This window comes from Haliotis cracherodii, unplaced genomic scaffold (genome assembly GCF_022045235.1).
Source record: "Haliotis cracherodii isolate W230 unplaced genomic scaffold, xgHalCrac1.p SCAF_15, whole genome shotgun sequence".
In the NCBI taxonomy this organism is placed as follows: domain Eukaryota; kingdom Metazoa; phylum Mollusca; class Gastropoda; order Lepetellida; family Haliotidae; genus Haliotis; species Haliotis cracherodii.
Genome location: NW_027266270.1, coordinates 2,053,754 through 2,071,949, shown reverse-complemented (window position 1 = coordinate 2,071,949; position 18,196 = coordinate 2,053,754). Strand labels below are relative to the sequence as shown.

The 18,196-nt window shown below is 36.4% G+C and overlaps 1 protein-coding gene across 1 annotated transcript; it reads left to right on the top strand.

Annotated features, from left to right (window-relative positions):
* Positions 1–1,504: 1,504 nt before the first annotated feature.
* Positions 1,505–16,464, top strand: LOC139461702 (HORMA domain-containing protein 1-like). Its single transcript, XM_071243162.1, has 20 exons — positions 1,505–1,549; positions 1,981–2,125; positions 3,252–3,352; positions 3,735–3,755; positions 3,977–4,003; positions 4,277–4,341; positions 5,559–5,710; positions 6,568–6,671; positions 7,998–8,008; positions 8,603–8,735; positions 10,275–10,392; positions 10,740–10,831; positions 11,412–11,528; positions 11,922–11,978; positions 12,407–12,570; positions 12,897–13,002; positions 13,269–13,331; positions 14,313–14,387; positions 14,771–14,860; positions 16,360–16,464. The coding sequence occupies exons 1-20, from the start codon at positions 1,505–1,507 to the stop codon at positions 16,462–16,464; spliced, it is 1,791 nt and encodes a 596-aa protein (XP_071099263.1).
* The last annotated feature ends 1,732 nt before the right edge of the window (positions 16,465–18,196 follow it).

The window sequence follows — 18,196 nt, the reverse complement described above, 5'->3', positions numbered from 1 at the left end:
CTTATGAAAACGTTATTTTAGAAACACGTTTGATTCGTTTTCATGCACCATAGACCTTAATTCTTAATGTCAATTAAGCTTAATTAGTATCTATCCATGTTTGAAGTTTGAATTTGAATGTTGATTATCTCCCTTTGTTTACATCACGCGAAGCCCACGTGGGTGTTTTGTCGTCTGCTTCTCAGTAAGCCCAAAGACTCAATCGACACAAGAGAGGCAATTTATCTCCATTTCAATCGGTAATTTGTGTACTTTTTGACATTTTCTTTTATATGAAACGATGAATAGAAGTTTACTAGACATCTGAAATATGATTTCATAAACATTCGTCAAATTAAACCATTTCTTTTCTAAAAATGAGCATATGAATCTATGCGCTGTCAGAAGATAAGCCTTATGGACAAACTCTCTTTACAGATTTTGTGTTATTCTTAGCAAATGTACGCACATATTTTGGTCACAAGATTTAGAATACATTATCCTGATTTAACTAGGTCATTAATCAACTTTTCATGTAATATTTATCCTGTAATTTAGTCATGTTAAAAAAAAGTGACGTGCATATATTATGCCAGGGAAAACAGTGTTTCAGATTGCTTCATTTTGTAAGACATTGACTGATTGACATCCAAAATATTATTCAATCTAGAAGAATTTCCAAAGGGCTATCCAAAGTTGATAAAAATCATGAAAAATCACTGGAAAGATGATCACAGCTGAACCCTGCGTTGCAGGGCGTGGAGTCATCCCACAGATGACATCCTAACCTTGTCAGCATGCTGACGGGGTTAACCGCTTTGGTCATGTGGACAAGGCGTCCGACATCGAATCAGAAGGTCTGTGGTTCGAATCACATCACGGGACAGAAATTTTATGGCCGCTAAACCTGCATATAATATTTTATCTATATACAGCCTAAGAGCCCAACATTAGGATAATGGGATATTGAGACACCAAGTTATTTTTTTGTCTTCTCATACTGTCAACCTTTGGTTACCTGGACCAAATATGATTATGATATCTATTGTAGAGATGAGAAAGCTGTCATATTATACTGGTGTTAAGCCTTAGTTACGGTAGCTAGTATTCCTGATGAAGTCTATCTGTGAGTTGATTTAAAGGTGTATTTTAACAGTATTTCCTTATATCCCAGCTTGATGTGGGAGGATAGATCAAAGGTCTTAGACATTTACCACTTTCATGAAACCCAAGGGCATGGGTATGGTGCTGACAAACCAAGAAACATAATATCGGCGAACTGGATTTCAAACCAATGATCATTGATTTCTGGCATGCCTAGGGTACACAACTCATATGACTGCCATAAACATGTTACAGTAAACAAACATATAAAACTGTCTAACACATGTCATGTGTAAGATTTTGTAAGTTGAGGCTTGCATGTGATTACTCAAATCAAACTGAATATTTGATCTACTTTTCAGATTTAGTCACAACGGTTAGTTTTGGAGGTGATTTGGTTGTAAAGACATTAAATTGAGTGATGTCAACAGCTCAACTCCTTCGACCTCAAGAGAAAACAGGCACTGTAAGCATTGTACCATTTACGTTTAAGCAAGATAACAAACAAGAAAGCCAGGTTTTGAGCACAGCTTTTTCTCAGTCTTTAATATTTTTTAGCTATTGCAAAACTTAGTACATGGTTCTTTTTTTAAACATTATCTCAATTTATGTCAGCTATTTATCTTTTGCCCCATGGGTATTCTAGGTATGAATAGGTCTCAAGTATTCTATGCAGGCTAGGTGACTTGGCTGATTATATTAAATACACATATACCATGATAACACTGATTATTGCTCGTTGTTTAACTTCAACATGTTCAGTCACTGATTTGCCTAGTCCAAACTCGATTATTTTCAAGCCGCTGTGATGATGCTGATTAATGCTGACTGCAGCATTATGCAATATTTACTCTCTCACTTCTTGCACACATGATCATGTTGGATCGTTTATTTTAGTGGGCGTCAATATTCCCCAATGAACAAGTCACAGAGCAGCAGTCTGCCTTGTTTGTCAAGAAGTTACTGGCTGTGGCAATTTCAAATGTGACCTACCTGAGGGCCATATTCCCAGAGCATGCTTTTGGAGACAGGTGTTTAGAGGGTAATGTATGAAGTGACATGTATTTTATATAATTCCAAGGAATTACTTTTAGCCAATTATACTTGTATATGAAATAAAATGTACAATACTTGTGTCACATTTATTAATTATGAGGCACATGCATTGATGTGGCATGATAGTTGTTTATGTAAGGAAACTCATATAAAATATTTCTCATGAGAATAAGTACCCCGTGTGGAAGCCAGGGTGTAACATACCCGATAGTTCCTGTTACACGTAGGGTTTTATGAGTATAACATTGGTTTTCCCATCATGGAAACAGAAGGAAACTGAGGCTTCAAAATTATGTTATGCCTACTTGGAAGTCAAACAACTCTCTTTTCATGCAATCAGTATTCCCACTCTAATGCTTTATAGTAGTTGTAGTTAGTCTCACAGTACCTGAACCATATTATTTTCCCTTCCGCCCAGACCTTTCTGTAGTGCAAAAGCCCTTGATGAAGCAAGTAAAGATTTTCCTCACTGGAGCTTCTTTTCAATTTAAATGGAGTTATTTGATTCTATCAAAATTAGGTATTTTCAGAGACAAAGCTTTTGTCTATAAAGTAGTTGATTATTCATGGCTTTCAAAAATCTCAAAAGAGATAGCAAACTCATGCACTGGACAATGAAACATTGCAACATTGCCCTGAAAGTCTGAAACAGTGCAGCAGTATAAATAAAGAAAGTTGTCATCCATACAAACTACTTGTTATTACTAAAAGATACCTTTTGGACTTTGAATTTTATGAAGGCTTATGATCTTATGGTATAAAAACAGGTTCAAAACACTTGTAATGTTGAATATTCCTTTCTTCTGATTCTTCAATGTCATGAAACAAAATGCTTAATGACATCTCACTCATGCTATATAGTACATTAATTGATAGTACAACACAAGTTGACATCACAGGAATTTGAATTCCAATGAGTTAATAATTAACTTAAGTAACATGAAACTGATGTTCCTTAAATTGGCTTTGCATATGCTGCACCTGACTTTATTTTATATAACTTCAAATACAATTCAACTTCTTGTGCAAAATATTCTGATTTTGAAATAAACATACACTGACATATATGTATGTTGTGATTACATCTGTTTGTTGCTGTATATTGGTACTAGATTTGAACCTGAAGATACTGAGAGATGATAGTTCATGTCCTGGAGCATGCCAAGTCATCAAATGGGTTAAGGGCTGCTTTGATGCTCTGGACAAGAAATATGTGAGTACATACAAGTGTAAGAGGTCAGCTTGTATGCATATTGTTAAGGTGTCATTTGAGTCTTGTAATTTATGCCTGTCATAAGAGTTAATAAAATGAATCAGGTGGTTAGGCTCTGTGGCTTGGCTGATTGAGTGTTACTCTGCCCTGATGGTGTCGCTTGTTGTTCATGCTATCAGCCACTGGCTTGCCTTTTGGCAATTATTTACCTGTACATATTGCTGCCTGTGGAATAAACAACATTCACTGCCTTACATATGTGTTAATGTGAATATAATGTCTTCCTGCTGAAGTTGAATATTTGTTAGATATTTAATATCATAAGTGTTAATCATCGTTAAATGTTTGTACCTCTAATTCAATTCGTTTTCCCCCTTTTCAGCTAAGAATGCTTGTGATTGGGGTAAGTTAAGAATTTCAGCTTATCTTGTTATATATATTATGTGCAGTAAGCTCATGGTTTATTTACGTCACTGAATCTATGAATGATTAGACTATTTACTTTAGTGTGGTTTGAAGTTCATGTCTGATTGTTATTTGTTTCAAACTATTTATTATGGGAATGTCACTAACATGCTTATTGTACATATATGCAGCAGATTCACGGTTTGCTTGTATGTTTAGATCTACTTGGACCCAGATAACTCAGAGGTAAGTTGCATGTTTAATATAGCTGAATCAAGCCCTGTATGTTAATGTAATGTAGTACTGTTTAAAGAATCAAGAAAAAATTGTGTTTTCATCTAGCTGAATTTGAAAGACCAAATTCATGGCAATAGCCTTTCCGATAATTGGTTATGCACATAAGTATTTGGTTCTTGATTTTTATATACAATGAAGACATACAGTTGTTTTTCTAATTTCAAATTTTCTTCCATATCTTGCAAGATATGTCCTGATATCATGATCTTTCTTTGCTTTCAGACTGTTATAGAGTCATACACCTTCAAATTTTCCTACTCAGCTGATGGAGGCATTGATATCTACAGGTTGTATTATCTTTTTTATTAACCACAGGGTTAAGAAATAACCAAGTTTATAAAAAGCTGTTAAGCATATGTGCACAAGTTAATATGTCACTTCATGTGCACCAGTGTATTGTTTACTTCATCCAGACGCCAGTGTTGACGTCATTCAAATATTATTATGACGTGAGGTCGGACTGATGTCACACAAGAAATGACATCATAGCTAAAGATTGTTGGCATCATTCAACAATTGTAGTTTTCTAAGACGGCAGTCGTGTTCAGTGCCAATTTTGTAAAAGTAGGCTCAAGGGGATCAAGAAATGATGGATAGTAAAGAAATAATTATACTTGCATGTGTGTCATACTGATTTTGGGAAACATGTGTCAGAATTCATGTATTACCTTTGCTGTCGCTCGGAAAATACAAGAATTCTGACGTTTCGTAAAATCAGTATGACACACATGCTTGTGTTATTTGTGGAAAGTTGCATGGAATTTGTATCGCATGTAAGAAGCTAGTGTAGTATAGCTAGTCACATGACCTAACATGGCAATGTCCATGGATATGTGAGCTGTCATTCATTGTAATTCATAGTGTAAGTATTCTAAACTTGGTAAGATTGAGGTACAAGTAACTATGGGAGAGCCGTTGAGACTGAGTTGAAATATAAATGGCAATTTTGTAGTAAAGACTGTTTGATTGATAATAATACAGTGTGTTTGCTGCAGTTTGAGTTGATCTGAGTTGTCAACAAGTAATCACAATGCTATGGGGATATAAAACAATCGTATAATAATATCTATCAGATGCCTCACAAAATTATGAAGCAAATATTATTTTTCATTCTGTAAAAAGAACACCAAGTTAAAACAGTTTTGTAGGTGGATATATCAAAATGGTTTTCATTTTGTGATTCTAGCCACAAGCCTGATGAGTTTGTGGTTAAACACGTTCTAACTGGGGAGCCAAGTTAAAAATACTAAGATCAACTGAAAATACAGTGTTCCTGCAAGCTTTTTTAAACTGCCAGTCCCAGTGGACTGACAACTATTGAAAAATACCAGTCCCAACCCAATTTTTATCAGTCCCCACTTTTGAGTTAGTGGTCGCATGCACAGTCAGTCATTACCAGTATTTTGTTTCAGCTAGTAAATTGGGAAAGCGGCTAAGCTGTATTTACATGTAATGTTAATCACAAATTAAATCACAATTTTTTGAGTATGACTTTATTGTTCAGGAACAACAAGAAAATTTCCAGTGCATACACTGCAGCTGAGACAAGAAAGGCAACAATCCGTCTTTTGCGCACCATTGTTGTACTGACCCAAACACTGAAATCACTGCCTGACGATGTCATGATGACCATGAAACTACTCTACTATGATGAAGGTATGACATCAGCTACAAGTCAGAAGTCATTTAATCTTTGCAAAACATTTCTCAGTAGACAGCATAGGTTTAGTCAATTTTGCCTCAAACAGTAACAGAGGTTCAGAATTTCAGATTGATTCATATGATGATGACTACATGTTATTCAAACTGTCCTAAATATAATAATTTTTTCAAAATCAGTAATGACTTGAAGGAGAATGCCCTATAAAACTTGAAAGAGCTTATGCCTTTTGCCAACAGCAAAATCACCAAGTAAGAGTGGTAAGGTCTTATTATCAGAGACTATAAGGTGCCTTCATGATTCTATAAGATTACTTTAGGTTGGTATAGTGCAAGGTTTTGCCAGAAGCAAACTGAAAACATAAAAAGTGAGAGCTCGAGAGTGGATGCAACTAATTTAGGATGCAACAAGATCATTAAAACCAGTTTAATTATGGCCAAGCAACAGTGTGCATGTTAAATTTACTGGTGATGGCTGATTTTGTTTTCCTCAATCAATAATAAGAAAGTTAACCAAAGGTTTCACAAACACTTCATTTATTGTTAGGACAGTATCCCATATCCCCAGAGCTCATCGATGTCAATCTAAGATAGTGAAACTTCAAAGGAAGATTAGTAAAATAAACTGAAATCTGTACTGAACACTTATGAACAAACAACAATATGGGTTTAGTGCTTGTTTTGTCACTGCTGAAAATATGCTTATTTTGCGGACATAAATCATTTGAAAAACTGACATCCATAAGGTACAAAAGAATTGCACACAGTGTTAAATGTGCCGGCATGAAAGCATTTATTGTTTGTTTTAATTATATCCTGATAAGCAATAATTAGATGAAATAACAATTTTACAGTCACTCCTGCGGACTATGAGCCACCTGGTTTCAAGGCAGCTGAGTCGGACGGATTTAAATTCGATGAAGAGCCGACTAACATAAAAGTTGGAGATGTCTCTACTGTAAGTATACGATTTTGAACATTAAAAGGAGCAGGTGTTATTGTAATGTGGTTGTGTATATTTGAAATTGCAAAGATATCTTTGTTGATCGTTCATAATATGTCACACCAGCTTTCTATAAATTCACATTACCAGCTTGTATGTATGATCTGAACTTATGAGGGGGATACATATCAATAATACTGAAAATAAACTTGGACAGTATGCTATGATAATGATTTATTTTTAGATGCAACAGAATCAAGCCTCAAAGCTGCTTTAGACACTTGCATTGTCAACAATAGTGCATATTTTTACATCATTGCTGAATCAGCCAGAATGTTTATTAAAAACACTTAATGACAGATGACAGATATCAGTGGTTTTAATTATTCTTTCAAATTATCATTTCTGTTACGGGTTATCAATTTGCCATTTCCACCAATTTTTAATGAAAGGAGCTCAGTATGAATATGCATTATGTCGATAACCCATTTTGAAGAGATGTTTTAAGTGCTTGGGCAAAGTTCTACAGTAAGCATGAAATATCTAATGTGTATGATGTTGATAAAATATTTATTGAACCTCTGTAGCTTAACAATCACAAAAATTCCAATTTTGGGATAAAAAGATTAATGAACATGAATATAAATCAAATTAAAGACCTATGTAACAAACAGGGTTTAATGAATTTCCAGGAGTTTAAGGACAACTTTGATGTTTAGTATACGTTTTTGGATTATAACATTAATTAACACTGGCAATGTACCCCATGCATGCTTTAAATGGCAAAGAAAACTAACCCTTTGGTTTGAAAGGATATACTTAATGAAAATAGAAAATGTACAAGAGACACTAAATAAATAGAAGTTCAGTATAAATTTCTCCATAAGGTTATGTATAAGAAAATCTTTTGTGTTAAATAAAACTTATTGACAATGATATTTGTTCTCTTTGTAAATCTTCAAGTGAAAGTATATTCCATGTTTATATAAAATGAGATGTTATTCATGATTTCTGAAGAGAACTGGAACAACAATTGAACCAGTACCTTCAAGATATGTTCATTTTACTGCATTTTCCATTATGTTTAAGAAAATAGGAAATTACATAATCACCTATTTCTGTTAGCAAAAAAACATATTCAGTCTATTGCAATATAGCCTAAACTAATGCCTATTGTCCATTTGAAGCTGTTTTGTTTGTTAAAAAGTTGTACATTGTATATTAAATGTAACATATCAGTCTTGGGAAATAAAAAACAAAAACAAAACAACAACAAAAACAGCTTGTATGATCAAGATGTTTTCTTTTATTTCATATCACACTTGAAATACAACCTTGCAGCCTTTCCACACGTGAGTAACGTAAATGGACAAATGGAGGTCAAATAACTCCACTAATATATATATACAAAACAACAATTGCATGTTAAATGATATAAGAACATTATTTTGCAGTATATGGTTTTTCAACTTGATAAACATTTCAAACAGGAACCACATTATTGAACATTGTTAAGAGATAGAGATCTTGGTTTTGTTCCTACCGATACATTTTACTTGTCAGTTTATCTGCATGATCTTTTCTGCTAAAAACCCTTGTCCAACCTTACGTAATAAAGATCTTTAAAAACAATTGTTTGCGTGACTGCATGTTGTTTTACACCACAGAGTATAAATTAGCTGTACCATGGTGGTCTGTGAACAGTCAAGTTTTGGCCAAACAAACCAGCTTTTGACCGCATGAATCAAGGATCCATGCTGCTGTTGCAGCATAATTGTTACATTGTAGCTGATCCTCATTAGTCAATCATCAACAAGCAGGGAAAACTGGGGACCTGTTCTTCCCATGATCTCCCATTTGGACTGTCATTTTGAACATATTTTTTATTATTGAAAATCATTTGTCTTTAAACCATAAAGCTGTGTCTGCATTACGTGTTATGGCAGTGTAAAAATGCGTATCAAGACTGATGGCAAGCAGTTTGAGATGAAGGAGGACCCTGCTGAGGAGGAGGAGGTTCATGAAGCGTCTCAGGAGATCTCCAACAACGGCCTTGATAACGAAGTCGTTGATGCCAGCGTAGGTTCACTTTTCGTATATGATTTGTGATTCTTAGTGAGTGAGTTGGGTTTAACACCGCTTTTAACATTATTGCAGTTATATCACAGCGTGTCAGCTTAATGTGGGAGGAAAGCCCGAAGTGATTGAGGTCTCAGACGTTTACCACATAGGTGAAACCCATGAGCATGGGTATGGTGCTGACAAACCTAGAAACATGATTGGGGCGAACTCGAATTCGAAATACGATCATAGGCGTGCCCAAGGGAAGCAATCTGCACAGCAATTCGCGGCGCCTTAGGCGACTTGGCCACCCATGCCCCCATGATTCTTAGTGGTAATAAGAACCTGTATTCATTCTTTTTAGCAATATTTGTATTGTAATTGTTACTTATACACCTTTGAAAAGATATTTTGATAACAGCTTAAGATTTAATGGAAATGTTTAGGAACTTGGTCAGAATTATTTTGTGAGTGAGTGAGTGAGTTTGTTTTAACGCCGCTTTTAATAGTATTCCAGTTATATCACGGCGTTTATTCTGTAAGTTATAGGGCTGCAACGAATATGAATATTAATTCACGAACACAATAACAAGTCAGCAGTTGATGTATTATTTGTTGTATTCAGTGAAACAATAACAACATAAATTATTTGACATGGTTTTTTTAATTTTCAATATGATATACATTTATATACTCGACTTATTCAGGTACTAGTATCTGCTCAAATGGAACAACGACCAGTGACCACAATACTGTCCAATTAAATATTATGAGAGTGTTGTCTTTAAAGAAATCCTTGCATATATTATGTTCTTATGGATATTTTTAGGTACAGGGTATGTAAATTTACATGATTGCATATTCATAAATATTTTATTCTAGCTACCACGAATAACAAATTCAATTCATGAATGGATACAGTTTGATTCACCGAATACGCAAGTGAATCATAACAGCCCTAGTAAGAGACATACCATCTTCCCGAGGCAAGAGAGTTAACTGACTTTAAAAGTCCAGTTTCCACCCTTGCCGAACTAGGCTGGAATTCCTGGGCTCGATCGTAGCGCCACCAGTGGCTATTACGAGTAATGTCCTTTCTGTGCCTCTCCTATTGACCAATCAGATTCAACCTCTCGTATAACTTGCATTTGCTTCAAACAAAACGGTAGTGCCCAGTCAAGACGGTCTGATCGATAATGAAGATCTATATTGTGATAAAACGAGTCTTACAACGCGAAGTGCATCAAATCACATGCGCACCTTGATTAAAAACATGAAAAGATTTAGAAAATATCTGTTGACAACGAGTTAGTGGTGCACATGCTTTGCAAATCCTGCAGTCGACCGAAATCTGCATGACACTTTACGAACCGGATTTCGATTTCGGTGCGTGATTTTGATTGGACTATGCATAGTCCTGCCAAAATGTAACTCCATAATACCAGCCTAGTTTGGCAAGGGTGGAAACTGGACTTTTATAGTCAGTTAACTCACTTGCCTCGGGAAGATGGAGACATACAGAAATGGGGTCTATATAATTTTTGTTCACTAAAACAAAACACAACAAAGGAGACAACTGCAGTGTCACAGGAGGAAAGGCAGATGGCAGAAAAGGGTGAAGGAGTAGTCGAGGATGTCAGAGTCCCAGAAGTTAGTCCTGCTAAACCATCCCCCGGTCAGTATACTTCAAGAAGATGGACTTTTATGTTAAATAGATTGTGTTTTATTTAATACCTGGATCCAGTATAGTTAATTTGTTGTCTTTTTGTAATGTGGATGTGGTGTACCCCAGTGGATAAAGCATGGGTACAGTGTGGGTTTTGCCTATTCTTGTCTCCTGCTGTACATGTGATATGGCTGAAATATTTCTGAACCAGTGAAAAACTACAATCACCCTCTCTGAAAACTTTTCTGTCTAAAACCACTGTGTTTATTAATAATTGTAACTGCATATATATTGATCTGGAAAGCAAGAATACATCAAACTGAAACAAGTGGTAACCAGACTCTCTTATTACAAAGGTATTGACACAAATTCAGCAGAAGTGATGTCCCTCTCAAGTGAAGTAGCCGCAGACGAGTACAAAGTCCGATGCCCATGCGGATGCAATGAGGTAGCTCTGAATACAATGTGGATAGGCTTAATGTTTAAAGATGCAAAGGAGCGAGAGCAGAGGCCCATTATTTTCAAGGAATGGAGAGTTACGAGGATATTCCCCTACATAAAAACTCATCCCTACTTTACACTTTGACAAAATATTTTGTTGTTAAAAATATTTGAAAAATATACCGGAACACTTTGTAGCCTGTATATATACTGTGTGAGTCGCCCTTGAGCAATGCACGAGGAACATGTTCTCTGTCGCTGTTGGACGTGCATCAAGCTCCGTCACAAGCTGGGCGGTCGGGTAGCCTAGTGGTTAAAGCGTTGGCTCGTCACGCCGAAGACCCGGGTTCGATTCCCGACATGTGGCGAAAGTGGCGTAAAACCATACTCACTCACTCACTCACTCCGTCACAAGCTGACATTTACAGTGCATGGTACACGGCTCTTCAATGTCATTGGGTCCTAAACTAGTATTTATCAATCGCATGCACATACATGCTGAAGGAAATAATAGTTAACATCGAGCCCCGAACAAGGGTACCTATAATGGTGGTTTAATACAGTGTACCAACATTTGTCTCCTGCAGGATGACGGGCTGATGATCATGTGTGCTGTGTGCAAGTTCTGGCAGCATGGCGTCTGTTTCATTATAACTGAGGAGGAGGACGCTCCAGAGGAACACATTTGTGACGTCTGTGCTACGGTAGGATGTCATAAAACTTGTGCTTACATCCACTCCATGAAGGCCCTGGTTCCTCAAGCACCATGTTGTTTGTCGTCAGAAGCAATTATATTGGATCAGCTGGTCAGATTCAATGACTTGGTTGAATGTATCCTGACAGCCACTTGTCTGGCCCTTACTCGACTGTATGCAGGCTGACTTGATAAAGCTGGAGTAATGCTAATCAAACATGATGTACGTTAATTTTAATATTCCAGGAAAGAATAATATGCAGAGGTGTTTGAATAGCAGAAATTTTATTCTGTACCGGTACAATCATTCAAAACACATCCTTTTCTTTTAAGGTTTTCAGATTGTGACTTTGGACTTTCAGATTGTCTTATTTGATGGGGGTACTTTTCTATTTGTTTTCAGGCAGTGAAAACATGTACCGACCCTCAGCTGTCAGACATGACTTCAATAGCTGTACAGGTATCATGCATTCTTTCTCGCAAGTTCGGTTATTCAGTATATCACTGTACAGCATCACTACATCATGCCAAAATAATTTCAGTTTCATGTACTTTTAGTTCTGGCACTGCAAGAAAGCATGACATTCAGTAATCTTGTAATTCAGCTCTTGTACATGTTCTCTGTCAAATAGTGTCTTTAGCTCTTTGCTAATATCCAGTTGTAAAATTCTTTTGAAGACAAGTAAAGGAAATCTTTCTTTTGTCACCTGGCTTGAACTTCAAAATGATTCCAGTTACCTGACGTTTGAAACAAAGAAAGCTAATCCTACCTTGACATTTTAGAAATCCTGCATTCTGATTGGTCCACCAGGAATATCTATGTTAGACTGTTATTTCACCTTGAAAGAGAATATTTATGTACTTATGCAAATGTATTTGTGTTTGAAGGCAACTTGTCTGTGGCGTCGAGCTCTGCTGGCCTGCATGGACATGAACAGGGTGCTTGCGCCTCATCTCGCTCGACGGCTCGGAATTGAAGTCACAGTGGCACAAGGTCTCATGAACAGACTAGAGAAAGAAAAATTCATCAAAAATCCGGGGAAGGGCAAGAAGCAAGTTATTTGCTAATACTACTTTTTTACACAATCATGATTGTTAAGTTTCTGTAACAATGTGTCAATGAGGGAGCCAGCTGGTCTCCCTAAATCTTTACCTTTTAACAGAAGTGTTTTGCCAAGGAGCACTTTCATGCTTAAGTTTGAACACTAGCTTGCCAAGTGGGTTTTGCGTTGGTAATATTTCAATTCACCCACTCAATTCTAGAAAAAGACAAAACACTCATATATGTAACTTCATTACAACTAGAAAAGAAAACTGAGAGGAATTGATACACAATTGAATCCTTGCTCGAATAATAATACTTTTCTCATTTCTTCAGACTGGGAAAACTAGTTGACAAGTCATTGGTGAAGACGGAAGGGATTAAAAAATACTTCCAGAAAAATAAGACAAGAGAACCTCAAGAATTAGACAAAAAGAAGACCGTTAGTATTGATTAGATAGTTGGAAATGAATGATTAAAGGGCATTGCACATCTTGCAGCTATGTTTGGCAAAAGGATATGGCAAACAATTTTCAAAACATGTATGAGTCCATTTTCTCTTTTGGTAACTATTTTTAAGAAATTGACATGTCCCGCTCACCAAGAGGCAATATTAAACGTTCCAATGAAAGCATTTACACCTACTATGCATTATGCAGATATATTTTCATGTCATATTTAAACATTAAGATAACTGTTTTCTTACAGATTGAAGAACCCCATCGAATTGAAGTAAATGTGGTTGACAAAAATAACTTTTCAAAGAATGAGGTTGGTAAATACAATGAAATTGTATAAAATACACAATATCATTTGTCTTTCTAAAAGGTCAAATTTATTACGTATTAGGTGATGAGAAACCACATCTCAAAATATCCAATTGATATGGCACTAGTGTAGAATAACATTTTATGCCATAATTACTTTCTGTCTCATTCATGCTTTTCAGATTGTGAGAAAATACATAATACATAGAACATTTGGCTTTTCTTTCCAAATAACATTTTTATCTCATCTCGAAACCTGAAAAGGTTAACATGAAATATTAATCTAGTCAGGTCACTCGTTGAGGTAAACATGTTATTATTAATATTTAATATGTAATGGACTGTTATATTATATCTCAACTCTATGTGATAAATACTCTGGACCCATTGCCTGGCGTAACTTTGTTTCAGAGGTGAATGTCATTATCTCTTATCACTCCGAATTCAAAAGAGATATTTGATTACAAGCGTGTGTCTAGAGGCTTGCTATTCATATCGGGCTCAAAACAAAACTGTGGTAACTAATGGGTCCAATATATTTATCTAACAGAATTGAGATGTGATGCCCTGGTTAATCGTGGATGAAATCTAGTTAGAAAGGTTTTTATTATTCACTACAGTTTGCCATTAATTGAAACACAAATGTGATGAGCCTAAATGCAAGTAAATCCATTTGTTCTAATTCATTCAAAAGTCTTCTTAATGCTAAAGCCTTGATTTCATTTAGGTAATACTGATATGAACATTGATGAACTTTCTTCCGTACATGCCTTACAGTAGAATAATCCTGTGGTTTATATGTTTGGAGTTCAACTTGAGACATGGTGCAGGGACAGACACGGCCAGTAGTAAAAAAAACTTGGCAGACTAGTTGTTTTATCTTATTTTCCAACTCTCTAGTTGGAAGTGAGCTGTGAACTAGTTAGATATGAACATTGGTATCTGATGCTGTCATGAAGCTAATTGGTTATGTCAACTGTTTCAGGTTGAGATGTTGGTGGAACAAACTGAAGGAATCAGTCTCTGTGGCAGAAGACTCCGGTCAAAAGAGAGTTTGAAGGTAATTTGTCAAAATAAATTTTGAATAGCTCTCTTTTCTCACTTGGGAGTGCCACTAAGGAGGATTTTGTGGTTACAGTGTTTGACCAAGTTTGAATATTGCTGACTGTCACATTAAACAACATTCCTGTAAATAATCCAGTTCTTTAGGGTATGATGATACACACTCATCCAGGTAACACATTGTGACAATGCATTCCTCAATATTCATCTCTTACAACAAGCATATGATACAGGGCCCTTATTGTGACCCCAAATCATCATGGGGATAGAAGCATATTCTTAAAACATAATTTCAAACACCTTTTCACTCACTTGTCACACTGATATTTTTAAGTTACAGCCAGTTCACAGAAATGCTATTTATACATATGACTATTCCAGAGCAAGGAATCGGAGATATGTACAGTTACAAAGGAAGTGGAGTCTCACAGAAAGAGGGGAAAGAAGAGAGCTTTCTCAAAAGTAGATGATGTAAGTTGAAGTCCATTAATCGATAGACTGTTGTTGGAGCCTTTTACACAGTAGGTTGATGTTGAAGTTCATTATACAATAGGCTGTTGTTGAAGTACATTGAATAATAGGCTGTTGTTAGGGTCTGTTACTCAGTAGGTTGATGTTGAAGTACATTGAATAATAGGCTGTTGTTGGAGTCTTTTATACAGTAGGTTGATGTTGAAGTTCATTATACAATAGGCTGTTGTTAAAGTACATTGAATAATAGGCTGTTGTTGGGGTCTGTTACACAATAGGCTGTTGTTGAAGTACATTGAATAATAGGCTGTTGTTGAAGTCTCTCACACAGTAGGCTGTTGTTGAAGTTCATTGAATAATAGGCTGTTGTTAGGGTCTGTTACACAGTAGGTTGATGTTGAAGTACATTGAATAATAGGCTGTTGTTGGAGTCTTTTACACAGTAGGTTGATGTTGAAGTTCATTATACAATAAGCTGTTGTTGAAGTCCATTGAATAATAGGCTGTTGTTGGGGTCTGTTACACAAAAAGCTGTTGTTGAAGTTCATTATACAATAGGCTGTTGTTGAAGTCCATTGAATAATAGGCTGTTGTTGGGGTCTGTTACACAAAAGGCTGTTGTTGAAGTTCATTATGCAATAGGCTGTTCTTGAAGTCCATTGAATAATAGGCTCTTTTTAGAGTCTGTTACACAGAAGGCTGTTCTTGAAGGCTATTATTCAGTAAGCTGCTGTTGAAGTTCATGATTGAAGTCCACCATATTGTGGTCTCAGTCTCTGATTTTGTCAAGGTTTGTTGTCAATCTCATTAAAATCAGATCTTAGTTCTCGCTATCCCTAAACAAAGGTCTGAGGACATCCCATTACGGGTCACGTCAGAACGACCTTTCATCCAACCAATCAGAGCGTCGCTTACCAGATCATGAAAGTGTCTCTCCAAATGTGTTTTCTAAGCCTGCAACCACGAAATATTTAACAAGGCGTATTCCGAACGACAGTTACTGGTTTTATGATTATATCCATACAATCTAGGCCATCTATAAGCCATTCCAGAATATTCTTTTCATTTATAATTTTTTTAAACGAGAATACATCAAAATATGTTTCGAAGCGTAGTTGCCTGTTTGGAACTAGTGTCTTAAAGCTCGAGAAACCTGCCTTCTGATTGGCTAATGTTGATTTCTTGTCAGTCATTTCATTAGTCGGTCAAAATTCGGGAAAGGTCGTTCTGAAGTGACTTGTAATGGGATCATGCCCTTATCTACATGCCCTTATGACCATAGGTGGTATCATTATTGTGGGTGGGGTGGGTATGTCATACTGCTGCCATAAAATTCAATCCATTCGACAACAGGGGACAGTATGGGAATATCACCCAGGTCTTTGGCCTGATAAACCAACAATTTAGCCACAAGGATACCCTACCGCCTCAAATTTGCAGAAATTGTAACAAGTTGCTTTCTTTCAACAACAGCTTTTACTATTTTTTTTACGTTTCAGGCAAATGAGTTTGAGGTGAGTAACAGTCAGGATATGGAGGACTCCCGCTGTGTGCAAGCAAGGAAGAAGAAAGCCAGTGTTGTTGCCAAGGCTATCATGGTGTAACTGCTGCCCACCCATGGGTTATTGATGTGGTACTGTAGCACAAAGTTCTGGAGCACAATGAATCTTAAAGAGGTTGTTCAAGATTCCTATCCAAATATGTCGTTAGAATCAGCCATGTGTGAAGTGTAGAAGAGACAGTAACTCATTATAGGTGTTTGTATCAACTGCTACATCTTGTATTAAAAGTAAATAGTAGTAGTAGTACCACTTAGCTTATTTATTGATAATACTGTTCGATCTGAAATTAACTGGTTACCAGATTAACAAGAAACAGATAACTGATAGAGGACATAGTAACAGTTGAGACAAATTTCAGACAAGTTTACCAGATGAAGGAGAAAGAGGCTGAATTTGCAAAACAATATGTTATTGGCTCAAATACATGTTCTGTAATAGAGCTGTTAAGAGCTCTTTCTGTTACATTTTTACACCTTTGTCCATAATGTAGAAGTAATTTATCAACTTGTGTTAAAACGTTGTGAATTTAATTATCTCAGTGATTGTCCATTACAACAAAAGTTACTTGCTCTAAGAAAAGATACTTGTTATTTGTGCAGAAGTTCTGCTCAGTTACCTTCTTGTTATCATGATGTGATAATTGTTATAGCTATTCATAACATTACTTACATATTTACAATAAACAGTTTTCTGTTGTATTGACTCCTTGTTGTGTTTTTAACTATATTCAACCATAACTTTGTAGCAAAGCCATGTAGGTCAAAAGGCGGTTCATAGTCTTCAGCAACCCATACTTGCTAAAAGGTGACTATGCTTGTTGTAAGAGGCGACTAACGGGATTGGGTGGTAAGGCTCGCTGACTTGGTTGATGCATATCATAGACCCCAATTGAGTGGATCGATGATCATGATTTCAATCACTGGATTGTCTGGTCGAGACTCAATTATTTACAGACCGCCGTCATATAGCTTCAATATTGCTAATAACATTTTTACAGCCGTTTCCCGTCACAATACCTGATTTTGCGACTGCTTCATATGTCAACAAATAAGTAACTATCACTTTGTGGGAATTCATTGGAGTATGAACCTTCATAGAGTGAGGACTGAACTGCAATGTTTGGCCCCCACTCTATGAAGGTTCATACTCCAATGAACGCAGACAAAGTGAAAGTCAATTCTTATAATTTTTTATCTCAAAGGATGTAGGCCCAGATCTATACACACTTTTATTTAGTATTTTGTACGTGTGAAAACATTCCAGGTGTAGGAATACATACCGTGGCGTGACATGAATCAGGTGATTGTTTGATTTTATCAAAACAATGTTCAATGTGTCAATCAAGGCAAGTCGAGGTGAGAAGGACTGCAACAGTCAGACTAACGAACGGGAACAAATATGTCCGGGAGACGGCGGCTGTTTCAAATGAAATGGCCAATTACCTCCAGATTCTAACATTAGTTCCATGGGAACGGGAAGACAGTTGAAATAATGCGAGTTAGAAATAAAACATGAAGACATGAAATTTGTGGAACCCAGGCGAGCGAGCCTGCACGTTTGCTGTTTCTTTCCTTCCCGGCCTCCGGCCTCAAAGGATAGTTTGAATAATGAATATGCATGAATTTCGCTAAATGTCCTGTGCATGACCAGACATAAGCAAAAAGGGAATTCCCTCGACTGTAATATTGGGATTCCGGCATTCCGCAGTAATTGAAGTAGTCCGCTTCGGTGGGTGTGGCTATTTGTTTGCATCCATTGGGCTATTCAGCTAATC

Excerpts from the sequence above, each read along its gene's own strand:
- LOC139461702 (XM_071243162.1), top strand. The coding sequence starts at position 1,505 with ATGTCAACAGCTCAACTCCTTCGACCTCAAGAGAAAACAGGCACT. Across the intron at positions 1,550-1,980 it reads CTCAAGAGAAAACAGGCACT|TGGGCGTCAATATTCCCCAA; the intron begins GTAAGCATTGTA and ends CGTTTATTTTAG. Across the intron at positions 10,393-10,739 it reads TCCTGCTAAACCATCCCCCG|GTATTGACACAAATTCAGCA; the intron begins GTCAGTATACTT and ends CTTATTACAAAG.